The 17,172-nt window shown below is 61.5% G+C and overlaps 1 protein-coding gene across 3 annotated transcripts in view; it reads left to right on the top strand.

Moving 5' to 3' along the window:
• Positions 1 to 17,172, top strand: part of Ralgds (ral guanine nucleotide dissociation stimulator) — a 42,388-nt gene that overhangs the window by 15,673 nt on the left and 9,543 nt on the right. The window contains exons 1-4 of one of the 3 annotated variants that reach the window (XM_048345649.1): positions 6,545 to 6,737; positions 14,167 to 14,277; positions 15,800 to 15,993; positions 16,547 to 16,606. In XM_048345649.1, coding sequence (XP_048201606.1) covers positions 6,555 to 6,737; positions 14,167 to 14,277; positions 15,800 to 15,993; positions 16,547 to 16,606 — 548 coding nt within the window. In that variant the 5' untranslated portion in view covers positions 6,545 to 6,554. Of the gene's footprint in view, positions 1 to 6,544; positions 6,738 to 14,166; positions 14,278 to 15,799; positions 15,994 to 16,510; positions 16,607 to 17,172 lie in introns of those variants that run through there. The other 2 variants (XM_048345640.1, XM_048345659.1) reach the window with 2 other exon arrangements.

Below are 17,172 nucleotides of genomic sequence, written 5' to 3'. Positions count from 1 at the left end.
GCTGAGGTGAGTCCGCCCGGGAGAGGTTGCTGGGGTCCCAGCCCGAGCCCGGGGCTCCCAGCCATCCTTCCTCGTCAGTCAGAACTGGTTGAAGGAGTTTGGTGAGAAGCCGTGGGGAGCCTCCGTCTCCATCCCCGTCCCTAGGCCGGGACCTGCCCAGGCCTTGCCTGGCAGAGCCACGCGCTGTACGGCGCGTCTTGGGTCACCAAGGGCTTCCGTGCCTGTCCTGCCCTGTCCTGTCCTCCACTCTCGACTCTCGGAGGGCCTTTGTCATCCCCATTTTTCTGATGGAGGAGTTGAGGCTCAGAAATGGGCTGGGTAGCAACCAGGCACCAGTAGTTCGCTCTTGTAATCCTGGCTACTCAGGAGGCTGGGATCTGAGGATGGTGGTTCAAAGCCGGCCTGGGCAGGAAAGTTTGTGAGACTCCTATCTCCAATAAACCGCCAGAAAAGTCAGACGTGGAACTGTGGTTCAAGTAACAGAGTGCTAGCCTCGAGTAAGAAATGCTCAGAGACAGCACCCAGGCATTTAGTTCAAGCCCCAGGACTGGCAAAAAAAAAAAAGGCGGGGGGGGGGCCAGATATCACTGCCCTCTAACCCCAGAGGAGAGGACAGGTTTGGGCTGTGCCTGTTGGTCCCTCGAAGCCATTGTGTCTTCTGGGCCGCTCTGAGCAGGCGTCTGCCTCGTCTCTCCTGCCGGGCCCCGCCGCCTCCCCGTGTCCTCTGCACCCTGCCCCTTGGGGTGGCGGGCCCCAGGGTCGGCAGTGACCTTTCAGGCATGTTTGTGAGCGAGGAGACGTTTGTGGGAGCCGCCTCCGTGCTTGCTTTGCGGACAGCGTTTCTCATGGCAGCGCCTCTGCCTCCTCCAGGGTTGTGATCTCAGCTCCCACTTGCAGCCGCCCCCCTACCTCTCCCCGCCCCCCCCCCCAGCTCCCGTCTGATCTAGAACTGCCAGGTTCTGGCCTGGCCATGCTCCATGCCCAGGGCTTCTGTGTATCTAGTTCTGGCTGCTCCTGGACAGTAACGCCCTATGAGATCAGAGATTGGGGGTAACAGTGACGTCACATCCCTCCACCCACCTGGGGCTTGGGGGGGGGAGCCTCAGTTCCCTCCTCCTGGCTCTGAGCCCCGCCCCTAGTAAGGCAAGTGGAAGCTCCGAGGGCCAGGCCGGTGCCCGCGTGGGCCGCCCTCCCCACCCAGGGCCCCACGTCACCTCCCGCCAAGAGGTGTGCTCACCCGCCCACACGGGCCACCCAGCACCCAGGCAGGCCTGGAATGGTGCTGTCCCTGTCGGGAAATAACAGGGGGGCTGGCCGGGCCACACCCTCCCCGTGTTTCCCCTGGGCTCTGAATGTGCAACAACAGACAGACGGACAGGGTGATCGTCTTCTCCCTGCTCCCAGCACGGTCGCTGTGCTGGGTGTTCGGAGACCAGGTCCCCCGTCATCCTGCTCAGCCCGCAGAGTGCTGGGATGACAGGCCCGCGCCATCACACCCCGCAAGACCCAACCGGTTTCCCACCAGCACCCAGCCTGCCTCTCAGATGATGGCCGCTGTCCTCACTTAGCCTCGTCCCAGCCCCGGTTTAGAGGGGTGACGGGCAAGGCCTGTGGCAGCCCAGCATCGCCATCGGCCTTGTTTCAGCCCTGAGACACCCCCGGAGGGGGTGGAGGGTGGCAAGCCCACCAGACAGAGGGACAACATGAACAAAGACCTAGAGAGGGACCGGCCCGGCCGGGGCTCTGAGAGCGCAGCGGAGCTGGGGGAGGCCTGTGGAGTGTGGTAGGGGGACCCCTGGGGGCTGAGGCGGTCAGGACCCGCCTGGCTGCCTTGTGTCTAGGGGACCAGCCCGGTGTGAGGACGGAGGAGACCACAGTGGCCTGAGCACGCCTTTCCCGTACATCAGGCCGCTCCGTGGGACCGGCCAGCCTGGGGCAAACGCAGAGCACGTGCCCAGGCTTAAGCGGCCGCCCGCAGGAGCCGCTTCCCACCTGGCCTCCTGTCACGCGTGGGACACGGTCCCAGTCGGATCGGGACATCTGAAGGCACAGGAGAAACCGGAAATACAGATTTTCATATGAAGTCACCCGACCTTTTGCTGTTGGCTCAAAAATCTCAAAACACTTTGCGGTCCAAACACAACACACGTGTGAGATACGTTTGGCCTGGTTCTCATCCCGGGCTGCCAGCTCAGTCTGCTGAGGTTTTTTTTCTTCCAGGAACAACCATGCTGTGGAAGGTCTGCACCATGGTGGTGGTCTTGGGGGTGCTAACACTGGCGCCCACAAAGGGGAGGGTGAGCCCTAGCCTTGGGCTTCGGGTCTGTCCAAGACCACAGCCCTCAGCCCCCTCTGACAGCGTGGACCTCGGGACTCGGTTTCCCAGCTGCCCACTGCCTTAGCCGCCTCAGGGTCTGCAGTTCCTGTGGCTCTCCCTCTGGCTGCCCAGAGCCTCGGGGATGGTAGTGAGCGGCCTTACTGCCCTCCCTCCCCTGCCGGCCCCCAGAAACCCGTCGACACACATCCCAGGTGTACCTGCGCCTTTAGCCCACGGACTGACTGTGGTAGCACTGTCACGCCTGACCCGATGTCCGCCGTCACCAGGGATCCAGTAGTGACCACGTACATTCCCCCTCTCCCAGCCCCCACAGGCACGGTCTCTGCAGCTCCAGTTAGCTGAAGCCAACCATGACAAGAAAATTCTAGAAATTAAAAAGGGGGTTTTTTTTTGGGGGGGGGAGAGAGGGGGGAGTTGCTTTTATTTGGGTTTAAAGACCAGAGTCTTACTCTGCTACGGGTTGGTTTCTAACTCATAGTCCCTCCTGCCCGTCCCCCAAGTGCTGGGATTCCAGGCGTGAACCACCACACTCAGCTAGAACCTGCCGAGTTTTAAGTGGCAGGCTGCTCTGAGATCTCTGCCCACCGGGATGTGCAGTGATCTCCTTGTGCAGGGTGTCCACGCAACCGCCATCAGCCACAGAGCCGGCGGGCACGGGGGCGGGGGGGAGGGGGGAGTCTGGCTGGTCCTGAGGTACCTGAGTATACCGCTGTAGTGTGACCCTCAGTTCTAGTGCTGGAGCTCAGTGCCCAGAGGAGGAGGAGGTGCTGTAACCCCAGTTGTCTCTTCCTTATTTCCTTACCAGTCGCTTTCTTCAGCTCACAGTCTAGAGCCCTCAGAGCATCTGACTGGTGCCTCTTCTTCGGTATATAGGTTTCCCTTCATTTTTTTTTTTTTTTGCCCCTGAGGTGTATTTGTCCAAAAAAATAAAAAAGAGGGGGTGGTGTTTGACTTCTAGCCTGAACGTCTGTGAGTGGGTTGTATGCTGGTAATGTGTCTTTTTTCCCCCCAGTCCTGGGGCTTGGACTCAGGGCCTGGGCACTGTCACTGAGCTTCTTTTGCTCAAGGCTAGCACTCTGCCACTAGAGTCACAGCGCCACTTCTGGTATTTTCCTGTGTATGTGGTGCTGCAGAATGGAACCCAGGGCTCATGCATGCTTGGTGAGCACTCTGCCACATTCCCAGCCCTGCTGGTGTATCTTTTTTTTTTTTTTTGGCCAGTCCTGGGCCTTGGACTCAGGGCCTGAGCACTGTCCCTGGCTTCTTCCCGCTCAAGGCTAGCACTCTGCCACTTGAGCCACAGCGCCGCTTCTGGCCGTTTTCTGTATATGTGGTGCTGGGGAATCGAACCTAGGGCCTCGTGTATCCGAGGCAGGCACTCTTGCCACTAGGCTATATCCCCAGCCCCCTGCTGGTGTATCTTAACAGGTCCCCCTGCCCCTGTGATTGCCCCCAAATGGCTACCTGGAAAGGCCTACTCGCTCGGTGGAGGCCGGGGTTTTGACGGGTGTATACAAGGGTGTGGTGATGTGTTCTTCTGTCAGGTGGTCTGCACTGCCCTGTCCTCTCTTTTGGGGTGACTCTGCCCTGTAAGGAGGCGGGATGAACTTGAGGAGAGGGTCTTGCATACAGAGGCATCCAGGGCATGGCAGCTCCTGTCCCTATGGGTGCCAGTACTGGGGTACCGAGCCCCGCGCTGTGCAGTGACTTTCTGTGGTGTCTCAGCTGAGGTTACTTGCCTAGGGGAGAGGAACACAGAGCAAGAAATGGACGTAACTCAGCTTCCTTGGAAGCCAGGGCTACCCTGTCTGTTTGTGTGTATCTCATACACGTGTGCATGATGTCTGTGTGTCTGTCTGTCTCTACACGTGTGTGAGTGTGCGTGCTCAGCCAGGGGCATGAGCAGTCTCCCCAAGAGGGAGACAAGGCATTATCCAAGATGGTGACAAAAGGCATCATAGCTTACACCTGCAATCCTAGCTACTCAAGGGCTAAGATTTGATTGATGGTCATGGTTCAAGGCCTGCCCAGGTAGGAAAGTCGATGAGCCTCTTATCTCCAACTAACCAGAAAAAAAAAAAACTGCAAGTGGAGTTGTGGCTCAAGCGGTAGAGTGCTAGCCTTGAGTGAAAGCTGAGGCAGAGTCCAGGTCCCGAGTTCAAGTCCCAGACCTGGCCTGTGCATGCACGCGCATGCGCACAAACACACACGAGTAGACTGGGCTGGGAATGTGGCTTAGTGGCAGAGTGCTTGCCTAGCATGCATGAAGCTCAAGTCACTTCCTCAGTACCACATAACCAGAAAAGGCCGGAAGTGGCGCTGTGGTTCAAATGATAGAGTGCTAGCCTTGAGAAAAGAAGCTTGGAGACATTGCCCAGGCCGAGTTCAGGCCCCAGGAATTCCTTCCCCCTCCCCCCCCCAATAAAAAAGAAAGAGTGGACTATTGAGAGGGACTGGCTAGGTAGCACCTCCCCGCTGAGGTCCACGATGTGCCGGGAGGGGGACCTGACAGGGCAGCTGCAGCGGCTGGCTGCACCCCCCTCCTCACCCTGCACCCTGAGGTTGGAGGGGTGATGACCCCTTGTGTCCCTTGTTCCAGGAGCAACCCTAGGGAGCTGCCCTAAGAGGAAGGGGGGGGGGCAGGTGACAGGTGCAGGATCCTGAACTCCTTCGAAGCTCAGCCTGGGCCCCGAAGCGGGTGTGGGGGAGAAGCCCAGAGCCCCAGGGCCAGGGCCAGACCACCCCTCTCTCTGGGGAGCCACTCACCCGCCAACCCCTGGAGGCTGTGCTAGGAGGCTTCTCTATCTCAAACCACCAGGCTTGCTATCTCTTAAACAAAACAGCTTTTACTACACTGCCGGATTACAAAGGTATTTTAAGGAAATTAGGAGATTCAGGGGAAATTAAGAGTGTTCAGCCCCACCTATAACAGGGGCTTGTCACAAGGTAGCAAGCACGAGCTTGTGGAATGTGTGATCTGGCCCTGCCCTCTCTTACAGGTAGGGAAAACAAGCCTGGTGATGTGGATGGTCCTCCTGACGCTGGTGGGGGTTTCAACAGGGGCTGGGGTGCAGAAGGCTCCTATTGGTCCACTGTACAACCATCCCTCTTTTGGGGGGGGAGGGGACTCAGGGCCTGGGCACTGTCCTTGAGCTTCTTCTGCTCAAGACTAACACTCTACCGCTTGAGCCACTGCACCACTTCTGGCTTTTTCTGTGGTGCTGAGGAATCAATCCCAGGGCTTCATGCATGCTAGGCAAACACCCTACCACTAAGCCACATTCCCAGCCCGTGTACACCCATCCTTAACCCCCCCCCCCCACCCTACTGCTGGGCTTGTGCTTCTCTTCCTCTGACATTGCGGGAAGGAGTAGCTGAGGCTTCCGGGCCCTGCACCCCACTCTGCCCTCGACAGCCTCATTCTCTGACCACTACCCTGAGTCATGATTTGCCCAGGGCACCAGTGTTCCAGCTGAGCAGGCCTGTGGCCAGGTACTGTGCTACCATTTGTAGTTCTTGGTCCCTCCCTCCTTGAATAGTTCAGTTCCCAACCCTAGTGACTCTCAGCTCTGGGCCCCCCCACCACCCCCAGATCCTTGGCCACCTTTCTCCCTGGACCTTCTGGGGTGGCTGTAAGGCCAGGGTGGGAAGTTTCGGGCACCCTCCTCCTTCCAGACACCTGGCAGGCCACCTGCTGCCGTGTGTACTCCTGTCCCCCTCCCAGTGCTCGGGTCTAAGCTCATGGCCCAGGTGACCCGCTGCCATCCTCCCCGGTACTCTTTTAGCAAGTTCTCTTCATCACCCTTGTTTTCCAGACGAAGAAACTGAGTCAGCGCAGTTAAGCAACTTGTGGACGGCCGGGCCTAGGGAGCGGCTTAGCTGGAATTCCGGGCAGGTGGGCCTGACCTCAGCAGGGACACCCACACCCACACCACGACACACGCGCCGCCGCACGGGCTTCCGCGGCGCCCCGGGCGTCGCGCCTGCGCGGCCCCGCCCCCTCCGCGCGCGGCCCCGCCCCCCGCGCGGCCCCGCCCGGCCTTGGCCCCGCCCCCGGCCTGACCTCAGCGGGGCCGGGGCCGGGCCGCGGGCGCTGAGCGCAGGCAGCGCCGAGCCGCGCGGGCTGCCCCGCCGCCCCGCGCCCCGCGCCCCGCGCGCCCGCCCGGGGTCCTGCGGTCGCCGGCCGGCCGGCCGCCCGCGCTGCCGCGAGCCGTCCATGGTGCAGCGCATGTGGGCCGAGGCGGCCGGGCCCGCGGGCGGCGCCGAGCCGCTGTTCCCGGGCTCGCGGCGGAGCCGCAGCGTGTGGGACGCCGTGCGCCTGGAGCTGGGCGTCCCCGACAGCTGCCCGGTGGTGCTGCACAGCTTCACGCAGCTCGACCCCGACCTGCCGCGCCTGGAGGTGGGTGTCCGGCGGCCGGGAGGCGGGGGTGCTTCCGAGGCCGCACGGGGCCCGGCCGCCGTCACGCCGGGCCCGAGCTGGGTGGGTGTGCGGGGGGGGGGGGGGGCCCGGCCCCGGTGTGGCCCAGCCGCAGCCCCGGTGGCCTCTCCCGCCGTGCTGTCACTGCGTACGTCCGCGGACTCCCCGGCCTTCTGTCACTCGGGGCCGTCGAGGCCCGCCCCACGCCCCGGCTGCACAGTCCCGGGGCCCCCCGGAGGCGATGGGCACCTCTGGGCAGGGGCGGACCCGGGAGCCGTCCAGGCTGCGCGGGGAGGGCGGGCAAGAGGGGAGGCCGCGGGAAGGGCCTCCCTGGCCCAGGTTGGTTCATTCACCCCGAATTTGTCAGGATCTGGAGAGGGACCTATCGTACTCCTGCGGCGGGGGACGGGGGGGGGGGGGGGGAGGGTCCGGCATCTGATGCTGTGCAGCAGGGCCAGTGGACTCCAGGCGCGGCCCCCGGCCGAGCCCTCCTAGGTAGGGCTTGGATGAAGCCTGGGAGGGGGGCTCGGGCAGAGCCTCCTGAGCTTGGCAGGTGCCTGCGCCAGGCTTGTTCCAGACCCGGGTCCACCCAGCACTCTGCTTCTCCCAGCAGCTGGAGCGGGGACCCCTGGGAGTGGGGGTGGGAGGCCTACCACCAGGCCTGCACTCATCTGGCTTTCATTATGTCTGGCAGCGCCTGGGGCTTTGTGTGCTGGGGAAGGGTCTGGCCTGAGTGCTTGCTGGGGCCAGGCAGGTTCTGGCCCAGGTGGGGCTGGCTGCTCCTCTGAGCTTCTGTCCATCTTCATCCCTGTGGATCCCTGGGAGGGAGGGAGGGAGGGAGCAAGGGAGCGGAAGCAGCAGAGCTGAGTTCCAGCAGACCCAGGCAGCTTGCTGTTAGTACTCTGCTCTCTCGCCTGGGCCTCAGCACCGAGATGCAGACTTGGCCACTGTTTAGAAATCTGAGGGGAAGCTTCTGGCTAGGGCAGGAAAGCCAGGGTCCTGGCAGGAGAGCAGCCACTGCCGGAAACCAAACACAATGACCATTTAGCATTGGCCTGGGGGAGGCCGGAGGGAAGTCCCTGTCTCTTCTGCCAACCCCCCCCCCCCAAATCCTGGGGCTGATTTCCTGGTGGCCAGAGCAGGTCAGCATGAGGTCCCTGTCCTCTGGAAATCACCAGACATCTCAGCATCCACCACTTCCCACCAGGCCTCCCCTGGTCTTTTCCTTTCTGGGGGACCAGATGTCCTCACAAAACTGGGCTTCCACCTGTCATCTCAGTTCTCAGTCAAGCCACCACTGACCCAGCTTGACCGGCTCTATCCTGGGCTTTCTAGAGGTCACCAGGCCTTGCCTGTAGGAAGGCCACGGCCTCAGCCACACGAGATGACTCTGCCTGCTTGAACACATGGAGGAGGCTGGCACCACCACCTCCTCCACCTGGCTTAGACCAACCAGCAAAGCAGGTGCCAAGCCCACTTTTTAGGAGACTGCCGGACGGACAGATGCCGTCCCTCGCCTAGGAGAACGTGCAGACAGGACTGTGTTCCTTGCGGGGTACCTGCTGCCCGCGAGAGCTGGCGGGGGGTCTGCGGGGCGAGGTGAGAGGGCCCCAGTGGTGGGGAGGTGGGGGACGGCAGACTCAGCCCAGAGGCCCTGTCAGGTAGGAAGGTTTATTTGTAGTCCGGGCAGGTGAAAGTGTTTGGGGCCAGGGCACCCTGAACCCTGAGGACAGCTTCCTGGAGGAAGCGTGGCCCACTGGAGCCGCAGGTTTAACCCAGTAGCTAATGGGAGGAAGGGCTGTGGGAGGCCCTGTGCTAGGGTAATTTGCATGCATTATGGCCCGTGGGGGTCAAGACTATTAATAGTCCATCCGACAGATGAAACAACTAATTAGGTTGTGCCAAGTCAACAAGCTGGCCAGCGAGCAGAGGCGGGTCTCTGGGTAGGCCTGAGGGCTGCGTGGGTGGGAAGAAGTGAGGGGCTTCTACCCCCGCTCCTGTCTGGTCTCTTGAGCTTAACCCCAGGGTTCTGTTGTACCGTGGGCATGGGAGGAACACCCAGGGCACGGCCTGAGGGTGGGGAGAGACTTTCCAGGATAATCTAGGAGAGCTTCCCAGCTGACCTGGGTCTTGGAGCTTCCCTCCTGGCCTGTCAGGCTCGGAGAGGACTGCCCCTGGGTCCCTCCTGCCCCTGGGTCCCTCCTGCCCCTGGGTCCCTCCTGCCCCTGCCATGCTTTGCTTTTGTGGGGAAGGAGAGCTAGGCAGCTGCTACCAGGTCTTTTTCCTTCCCCACACTGGGCACGCTCCGGCATGATGGTCATTTTCCCAGGAGTCTCCGGCAGCCCTGCCACAGGAGTAAGCGGCAGGACACAGCTCCAGGAGCCACCGAACTGCACTCGGGCAGGCCCGGGGTCTGAGCCTCAGTCAGGAGGTTGGACAGTTTCCAGACCCTGTCTGTTGCCAGGGAGAAGGGACCAGGTGCTTTTATCATTGGCTGTAGGTAGGCCAGCTCTGGAGGAACCAGTGGGGGCAGTTTCAGGCAGACACGCCCAGGTGGGTTTCACAGTGCAGACCACTGTGTTGGGGCCACCCTACCCCCAAGGTTGGGCTGGAGGTGAGGGGTTGTGGGGGAGGACTTGGACTGCACTCGTGGCCTCTGGGCCCTGGGTGCGGTGCAGTGCGGTGCTGTGCTGGCAGTTTACTCCCTCTTTGATGCCTTTGCAACCTGTCCTGGAGTCACACCTCAGGGTATCATCTTGTCCTCCTGAACCAGGAGGCAAAGCCCAAGCTCGAGTCCTGTGTTCTCCTGCCCTCTGAGCCTCAGTTTCCTCATCTGTACAGCGGATGTGATGACAGCTTGCTCTCTTGAGTTTCTGGTGTGGACTCAGTGGGACAGGCAGCCTGGCGCAGTGTCAGAGCTGACAGGAGGTAGTGGCCACCATTAGGTTTGCTCACCAGGTGGCGGGCAATGGCCCAAGCCTTCCCAGGGCCCGTGTCCTGGCTTCCAGGGACACGTTGCCTGGCCCATCAGCATGACAGTTCCCAGCCTGGCCCTTGTTCCTCCTCTACAACTTTATAATAAGGGGCTGGGCCCTGCCTTGAGGTTGGCTTAGAAGCAACTGCCAGACCTGGGTGTGACCCTGCAGGCCAGGGCTCAGATCCCTGCCCCGCCTTTCATTTTCTGCCTCCTTACTGAGATGCCTCCCTGCGTGCCTGTCTGTTCATCTGCCGGGTGTGGGGTTAAGAGCAAGTGTGCCAGGGGCCTGGCACCAGGGCGTGTGCACATGCACTGGACACTAGTTGGTCTGGACCTTCACCAGCCCCAGCTTGTGCCCTGTTGGGGCTCGCCACCCTCCTCAGCTCCCACTGGCCACACCCCCGTCCTAGGCCCTGGTGTGCTAGTGTTGCCTGACAGCAGCTGGGTGTAGTTTGACAGGAGGATGGGGTGGGCCAGGCGGCACCTGCCCGGACTGAGGCATGCTCTTCCTCCTCGGAAGTCCCGCTGTGGACAGGAGCTGAGCCCAGGCTGGCAGGGAGGGCTTCTATAGGGATGTAGGTCAGCCCGTGTGGAGGCTCTGCACAGGCTGTAGACTTGGCTTGAAATCCGATTGCCAGGGCAATCAGGCCTTGCGCAGTCTCCAGCCGAGGCCACCTCTGGGCCGCAGTACTGTGAGCCGGGGCCAGACCTGTGGCTCAGCCTCACGGGGCTGACCCCGTTCCCATGCAGGGTCCTGAATGGCATTGTGCTTGGTACTTTCACTCGTCTCCTCAGCTGGGCTCATGGTCCAAGAGCTGAGCCCGGACCTGGGCTTGCAGGCTGCTGCTGGGTTCTTATCTCACCCTGGACACTCTGCTCAGCTACCTCTACTGGGGCTCAGTCTCCACCTTCGTAAAATGGGAAGGTGCTCGGCCACTGTGGACCCAAACAGCTGGGATCGCCATGTTCTAGCTGAACAGTCTAGCAGCCGCAGACCTTTCGGGGTTTGGGGGGTAGGCGGCCTTTCTCTAGGTTCCGAGTCTCAGGCGGGCTTCAGGTGGACCCTCCTTGGTAGCCTATAGCACGCTCACCTGGGGGCAGCGCCCTCTCTGTCTCTGTGCTCTCTTGAGAGCACTGCTGCTGTCCTTCAGGCCAGCTCACTGGGCTGAGCCGGATCAGGCTCGGAGAGGTGTCCCTGAAGAGGGTACCCACAGAAAGGTTTAGAGGTCCCCGCCCCCTCCCCCCCCCAAGCCGAGTGTCTGCATGTGCAGAGAGAGACTTGATCCAGGCCTCTACCCTCTCCTCCCTCCGCCTTTGCCCTCCGTCGTGCCTCCTAGCCAGTGTGCGGCTGGGACGCGAAGTCAGGGATCCTGCTTGTGGCTTCCACAGGGGCAAGGAGGGGTGACGAGGAAGGGAGAGACACTGCCTCAGCATGTACAGGCAGGAACACACAACCACCCACCCCAGTCCCGTTTCCTCTTCCCCTGCTGGGGGCTCCAGGTTGCGGCCCAAGAGGCAGTGACACGTGAGGGTCCCCGCTCCCCGGGGGCACCTCAGGCCTAACCCACTGACCCAGGCATGTTTGGAGTGACAGCTGCCCCGCCCCGCCGGGTCCCTGGACCCTGGGGACGTTGTCTGTGCTGAGGATAGAAGGAGAGGACCCGTCCAACCCCGCGGGGCCTTCCCCGAGCGCTCAGAGCAGCTGCCTGGACGCCGGCCCGCGAGGAGGGCGCGCTCCGCGCATCAGCTGTTTACTAGGCTACTCCCTTCCTCCCCCTCGGACTTCCCCGGCCTGCCCGAACATCCCGGGGGCCTGGCATGCCCACGTGGGCTGTCTGCTCGTCTAAGAGGGTGGCCCGGGGTGGGGCGGCCTTGGGTTGCTTGGTCCCTGCCCCCCCCCCCGCTCCCTGCAGGGTGTCCTGGCACAGAGCCTCACTCAGCTAGCTGCTCTCCTTCTTGATCCCCGTTTGGGGGTGTCAGAGCAGAGAATAGATCCACTCCACAACTTCAGTCCCGGGACTGGAGCAGCGTGCTAGCGCCCTTGGCCGCATCTCGGCGGAGTAGCCAGGGTGCGCGGTGCGCGGTGCCTGTGCCCAGCCTCCTTCCCGCTTGCTGCTCCCCGTGGGAAGGAGCCAGGGAGGACGGGGTCCCTCCCCGCAGGCGTGAGCCGCTCTCCCTGTGTGTCTGCCACCGGGACGCCAGTCCCCCAAGGCAGGCATGTGTGGCGCTCAGCACCCACCCCCACCCCCACCGGCTGGCAGAAGGGGCCCCTCTGGGGCAGGCACGGGGATCACATGACACCGCACAGGGCCCGGGCCAGCTGCTGGGCTGTCAGCCGAGGCCCACAGCTCGCTGAGGAACTGCCATGTAGCCCTGCTTGGGAACCAGTCGCCCGGCCCCAGCGCCTCTGTGGGGCGGCCTGGCGGGAAGCGGGCACCACCGACGGGACCCCGCTGTGAGCTGGCGCTGGGTGCCCCAGGGCCCGCCGTCCAGCACCCTGTGGGTCCTGCCTGAGACCCCGACACTGGCGGCCACAACTTGAGTGCTCAGATGCTCTCAGCCTGTTCAGATATGGCTAAAATAGCGATCGGTAAGGGCGACCAACCAGCCTTGACCTCTGACGACCTCGCGGCACAGTGGTGTGGTGGGGAGCCTGCACTCAGATACCTGTCTCCTCAAAGGCCGTTTTCTAGATGTGGGGAGGAAGTGACCGCTGTCTGCTTTGCTTCATCTGGAGAGAAGCCCCCCCCCCCCGGCCACCAAGGGGCTGGACTTTGCGGGCCAAGGATGTGTGGGGTGCAGGGTGTGGGGTGTGCCTGCCCCTTCCCTGCTGACTCGCAAGAAGCAGGCATGGCGGAGGGTCACGAGCCCGGTGTGATGTCCACAGCTTCCCCATTGGCACAAAGACCAGAGTGGGCGTGTGGCCTCCGCTCCGGAAGTGGACTCGCGGAAGATGGCTCCCGGGTCTCTCAGAGCTCTGTGAGGGTGGGCGGGAAGCAGAGGCCGGGATCCAGATATTGCACACTGGGCTCAAGGCCAGGCCCTAAAGAAGCATCTTCACTCAGGCCCAGGTTACCTCAGCACTTAGACCTGCGTCTGCTGGGCCCCATGCCTCCCAGAGGCACAGTGGCCCGCGGTCAGCTGACAGGAGATTGAAGTGCTTGCCCTGAGCCAGGCTATACCACCCAGGCAAACTCCCAGATGACAGCCCACGGGGTTCTCTGTACCCAGATGGCACGGGTGGGAGGGGCTGAAAGGCCTGGGTGGCAGAGGGTAATCCTAGTAACTCAGGCCGAGATCTGAGGATCGTGGTCAAAGCCAGCCCAGGCAGGAAAGTCCATAAAACTCTTGTCCGATTAACCAACATAAAGAAATGGATCTATGATTCAAGTGGTAGAGCACTAGCCTTGAGCAAGAGAGCTAAAGATTAACTGTAGCCCCTTTGCACAACACCTTGTCAATAAAGTTGCCCTAGTACTGACTCAAACTCCTGAGTAGCAACAGTGTAAGTGGCTTTTGCTAGCCCTAAGGATGCTGCCTCCAAAGCAGCCTGCTCAGTTGGGAAAACCTCTGGTTCTCTTAAAAAAAAAAAACATCCAAAGAAAGGGTCTTGCCCCCGCACCGCGTGGTGGGGGGAGTAACCAGGTGACGCCTTCCTGTCCCAGCCAAGGCCCCGTGGAACCCCGGCGCGGCCTCCATTCACATCTGCCCGCCCCACGTGAGCAACAGCAAGCCGGGAACCCCTCTGTTGCCCAAGCAGGCACGAGGGCCTGAATGAGCAAAAGGGGAAGGAAGTGGCTTCCAATGCAGCCGTCAGGGACACCCCACACCTGCCCCAGACCCGTGAGGCCAGCCCCAGGGCTGGCCCCAGAGGAACCACTGCTGCTGGGTCAGCTGGGCCCCCCCCCCCCCAGGATGGACGGACACAGAGAGATGAGGGTGGAGATGGCTCTGGGCCTGGAGTCTTGGGGAGATATCTGTCTTTTCTTAGGCCAGAGGGATGTGTCGGCCTTGGAATGTCAGAGCCATTTTGCCCAAGGCAGCTTGCCCTTGGGTCATTCGTCGTCTCTCAGCCTCCACCTACCCTGCCATAAATAAGTGAATAACAGTACCTGGCTTGGGTGATGTGAAGGGCGGGCCAGGCCTGGGCAGGAGCAGGTTGTTGGATCGTCAGATCTCAGATGGGGGGGGAGGGGGGGTTGTTGCTTCACCCTGGGGCATCACCAGCAGAGTGGGAACGAGCATGCATGGGCTTCTGCCCAGATACCATCACCCCCCCCCCCCCTGCTGGAAGCCGGTGCAGCCCCTGTCTTCCTCCCCTGGTGGGGGAAGGGGAGACAAACAGTTGCACAGGGTCTGACCCCCCCCCCACCCCGTGACAGCGGCCAGGCAGACCCTGATGTCCTGGCCCGCCACCGGGCACTGTCTTTGCAGAGTTCCACGCAGGAGATCGGGGAGGAGCTGATCAACGGGGTCATCTACTCCATTTCTCTGCGCAAGGTTCAGCTGCACCACGGGGCCACCAAGGGCCAGCGCTGGCTTGGGGTGAGCGTGGGCCCCGGGAAGGGCGGTGTGTGAGCCCAGGCCTGAGGGCCCCGGTCTGATCACAGAGGTCTGGGTGGGGGCAGCAGCATCCCCGCTCCCGCATCCAGCCCCATACCCGGCCACGTGTGGAGACCTTGCCCGCGTCCCCACCCACACGGGAGAGGAGTTCCTTTCCAGTTTGCATTCCTCGTTTCACGCTAGGCTGCCAATGTCTCCACGCTTTACTACAAGTTTGGGGGGCTTAACTCCTGTGCCTAGCGCCCCATGTGGCCCTCAGCCTGATGACCCTGCCTGCCACACCTCCCAGCCGCGGTCGCCATCTGTCATAAGGCTGTCCTTTGCTCAGCATGAATGGAAGGTTCTGGCTATTATATCATTGCAACTTTTTTTTTTGTTTTGCCAGTCCTGGGGTTTGGACTCAGGGCCTGGGCACTGCCCCTGGCTTCTTTTTTGCTCACAGCTAGCATTTGTTGTTGTTTTTTTGTTTTGTTTTGTTTTGTTTTGGCCAGTCCTGGGCCTTGGACTCAGGGCCTGAGCACTGTCCCTGGCTTCTTCCCGCTCAAGGCTAGCACTCCGCCACTTGAGCCACAGCACTGCTTCTGGCCGTTTTTCTGTATATGTGGTGCTGGGGAATCGAACCTAGGGCCTCGTGTATCTGAGGCAGGCACTCTTGCCACTAGGCTATCTCCCCAGCCCCCACACAGCTAGCATTTGAGTACCACTTGAGCCACAGCGCCACTTCTGGCTTTTTCTATCTATGTGGTGCTGAGGATAATCGAACCCAGGGCTTCATGTATACAAGGCGAGCACTCAACCACTAGGCCACACTCCCAGCCCCTCTTTGCAGCGTTTTATCTCCCAGAACCCGCCCCAGGGCCCCTGATATTCCAGAAGGGAGTCTGGTGTCCCACCTCCAGCCCACCGCTGTCAGGCTGCAGGTAGTTTTCTGTGCTCAGCACAGCATGCTGAGGACGTCCTGTGTGTTCTGAAACCACCTCCACCCCCACTACACCTCTGCCTTCCCACTCTAGCTGGGTGCTGTCGGGACTTCCTCCATAGCGGCCTTAGTTATCTGAGACATTGTCATTACTCAGCAGCTAAACTGTGTGTGTGTGTGTGTGTGTGTGTGAGTGTGAGTGTGAGTGACTCATGGCCTTGGGCTTCCATAGATTCCTTGCCCAGCCGGCACTCTTACCACTTGAGCCATGCCTCTATTTCAGCTTTTAGTTGATTGGGGAGTGGGGTCGTCTTGAGGACTTTTCTGCTGCCCAGGCTGACTTCAAACCACGATCCTCGGAGCTCAGCCTCCTGAGTAGCTAGGATTACAGGTGTGAGCCGCCGCCAGCACCTGGGCTTAGATCCTACTTTGAAAGCAGAGACCTCCCCCCTCCCGGAGATACTTAGGACTTGTGGCCAAACCTTGGCCGCAGCCACTGACAGCTTGGAAGCTGGTCTGACGCCATGCGCTCCTGGAGGCCCGTGGTGCTGCCGCTGACGGCCCCCCCCTCCCTGTTGGCCCCAGTATGAGAATGAGTCCGCCCTGAACCTCTACGAGACCTGCAAAGTGCGCACCGTGAAGGCCGGCACGCTGGAGAAGCTGGTGGAGCACCTGGTGCCCGCCTTCCAGGGCAGCGACCTTTCCTACGTCACCATCTTCCTGTGCACCTACAGGGCCTTCACCACCACCCAGCAGGTGCTGGATCTGTTGTTCAAAAGGTGAGCACCGCCTCTGAGCCCAGGGCCCCTACTCCGGGGTAAGTGGGGTGCTCTGAAGACCACCCTCAGACGGAGCCCTCGATGGGCTCATCCCAGCGTGGCCCTGATGATGGGGGGTGGGGGGCTGCCCGGGGCTGCGGCTGCCCCGCCCCCTCTGCCTCCAGCCTTCCTTTCATAGCAGAGGCCTTGCGTAGAGCAGTTTCCCCATTTGTAAGGAAGAATCCAAATTCTATCTCGGGGGGAGGGGGCTGACATGTAGCTAGACCGGGCTCCCCAGGAGTGGAGCGGGGCCTACTGAGGTCTCTAAGAAGGCGCTGATTGGGCTCAGTCAATGTACACGTCGATAGAAAGGCCCTCCTATGTGAGGGCCTGACTCCAGGCACTGAGCATAGTCCAGTGAGAAGAGCAGAAAATCCTGGCTGTCCTGACCCTGGGGTGGGGGGAGCCGGTGACCCAAGACGTCACGAGGGCTCCAGGCCACTGGGGATCAGCTAGTGACCCGAGACATCATGAGCAGGTTCAGTAGATGTGATGCCCTCACGGACTCCTCTAGATATGGCTGCATCCTCCCCTACTCCAGTGAGGACGGTGGACCGCAGGACCAACTCAGAACGTGAGTGGGCTTTGGTCAACAGGAAGGGCACCTGTCCCCAGAGGGCTGGGATTGGGAAACCCCCTAACCCCACACCACTCGTGATTCCCCCCTCACCCCCAGAAGCTGGGGCTCTCCCTAAAAACATGAGATGTGAGTGCTGGGGGGGTTGGGAGGGGGGAGACACGGGTACGGAGGAGGACGGGGCTGGGGTCCAGCGGTAACTACCCCTGGGAGATGCCCACCATACTTCCCAGCCAGGCTGGCTTGCCTTCATCAGGGGCCACAGACAAGGTGTTGGCGCCTTGCCTCTAGGTATGGGGTCCTCAGAGAGCTCAGGCCAGGCCGAGAACCGGGTGGTGGTGGGAAGATAGCCCACACGTGACGTGCCTCACGGGAATGAGGTGCCACCCGGACCCTGGGTGTACCAGGCAGCACAGCAGGTCTTGTCTGAGTTAGCCTGCCGTCACCCGGAGAGCCAAAAGGGCTCGGGTTATGGCGTGCCTGTCTCTGAGCAGACAGTGACAGTCACTGAAGCCCGGCTTCCGCGGGGCGATGAGGGGAGACGCGAGAGGTACTGCCAGGCC

This window comes from Perognathus longimembris, chromosome 1 (assembly GCF_023159225.1).
Source record: "Perognathus longimembris pacificus isolate PPM17 chromosome 1, ASM2315922v1, whole genome shotgun sequence".
NCBI lineage: Eukaryota > Metazoa > Chordata > Mammalia > Rodentia > Heteromyidae > Perognathus > Perognathus longimembris.
This window is presented reverse-complemented; position numbering and strand designations above follow the sequence as displayed.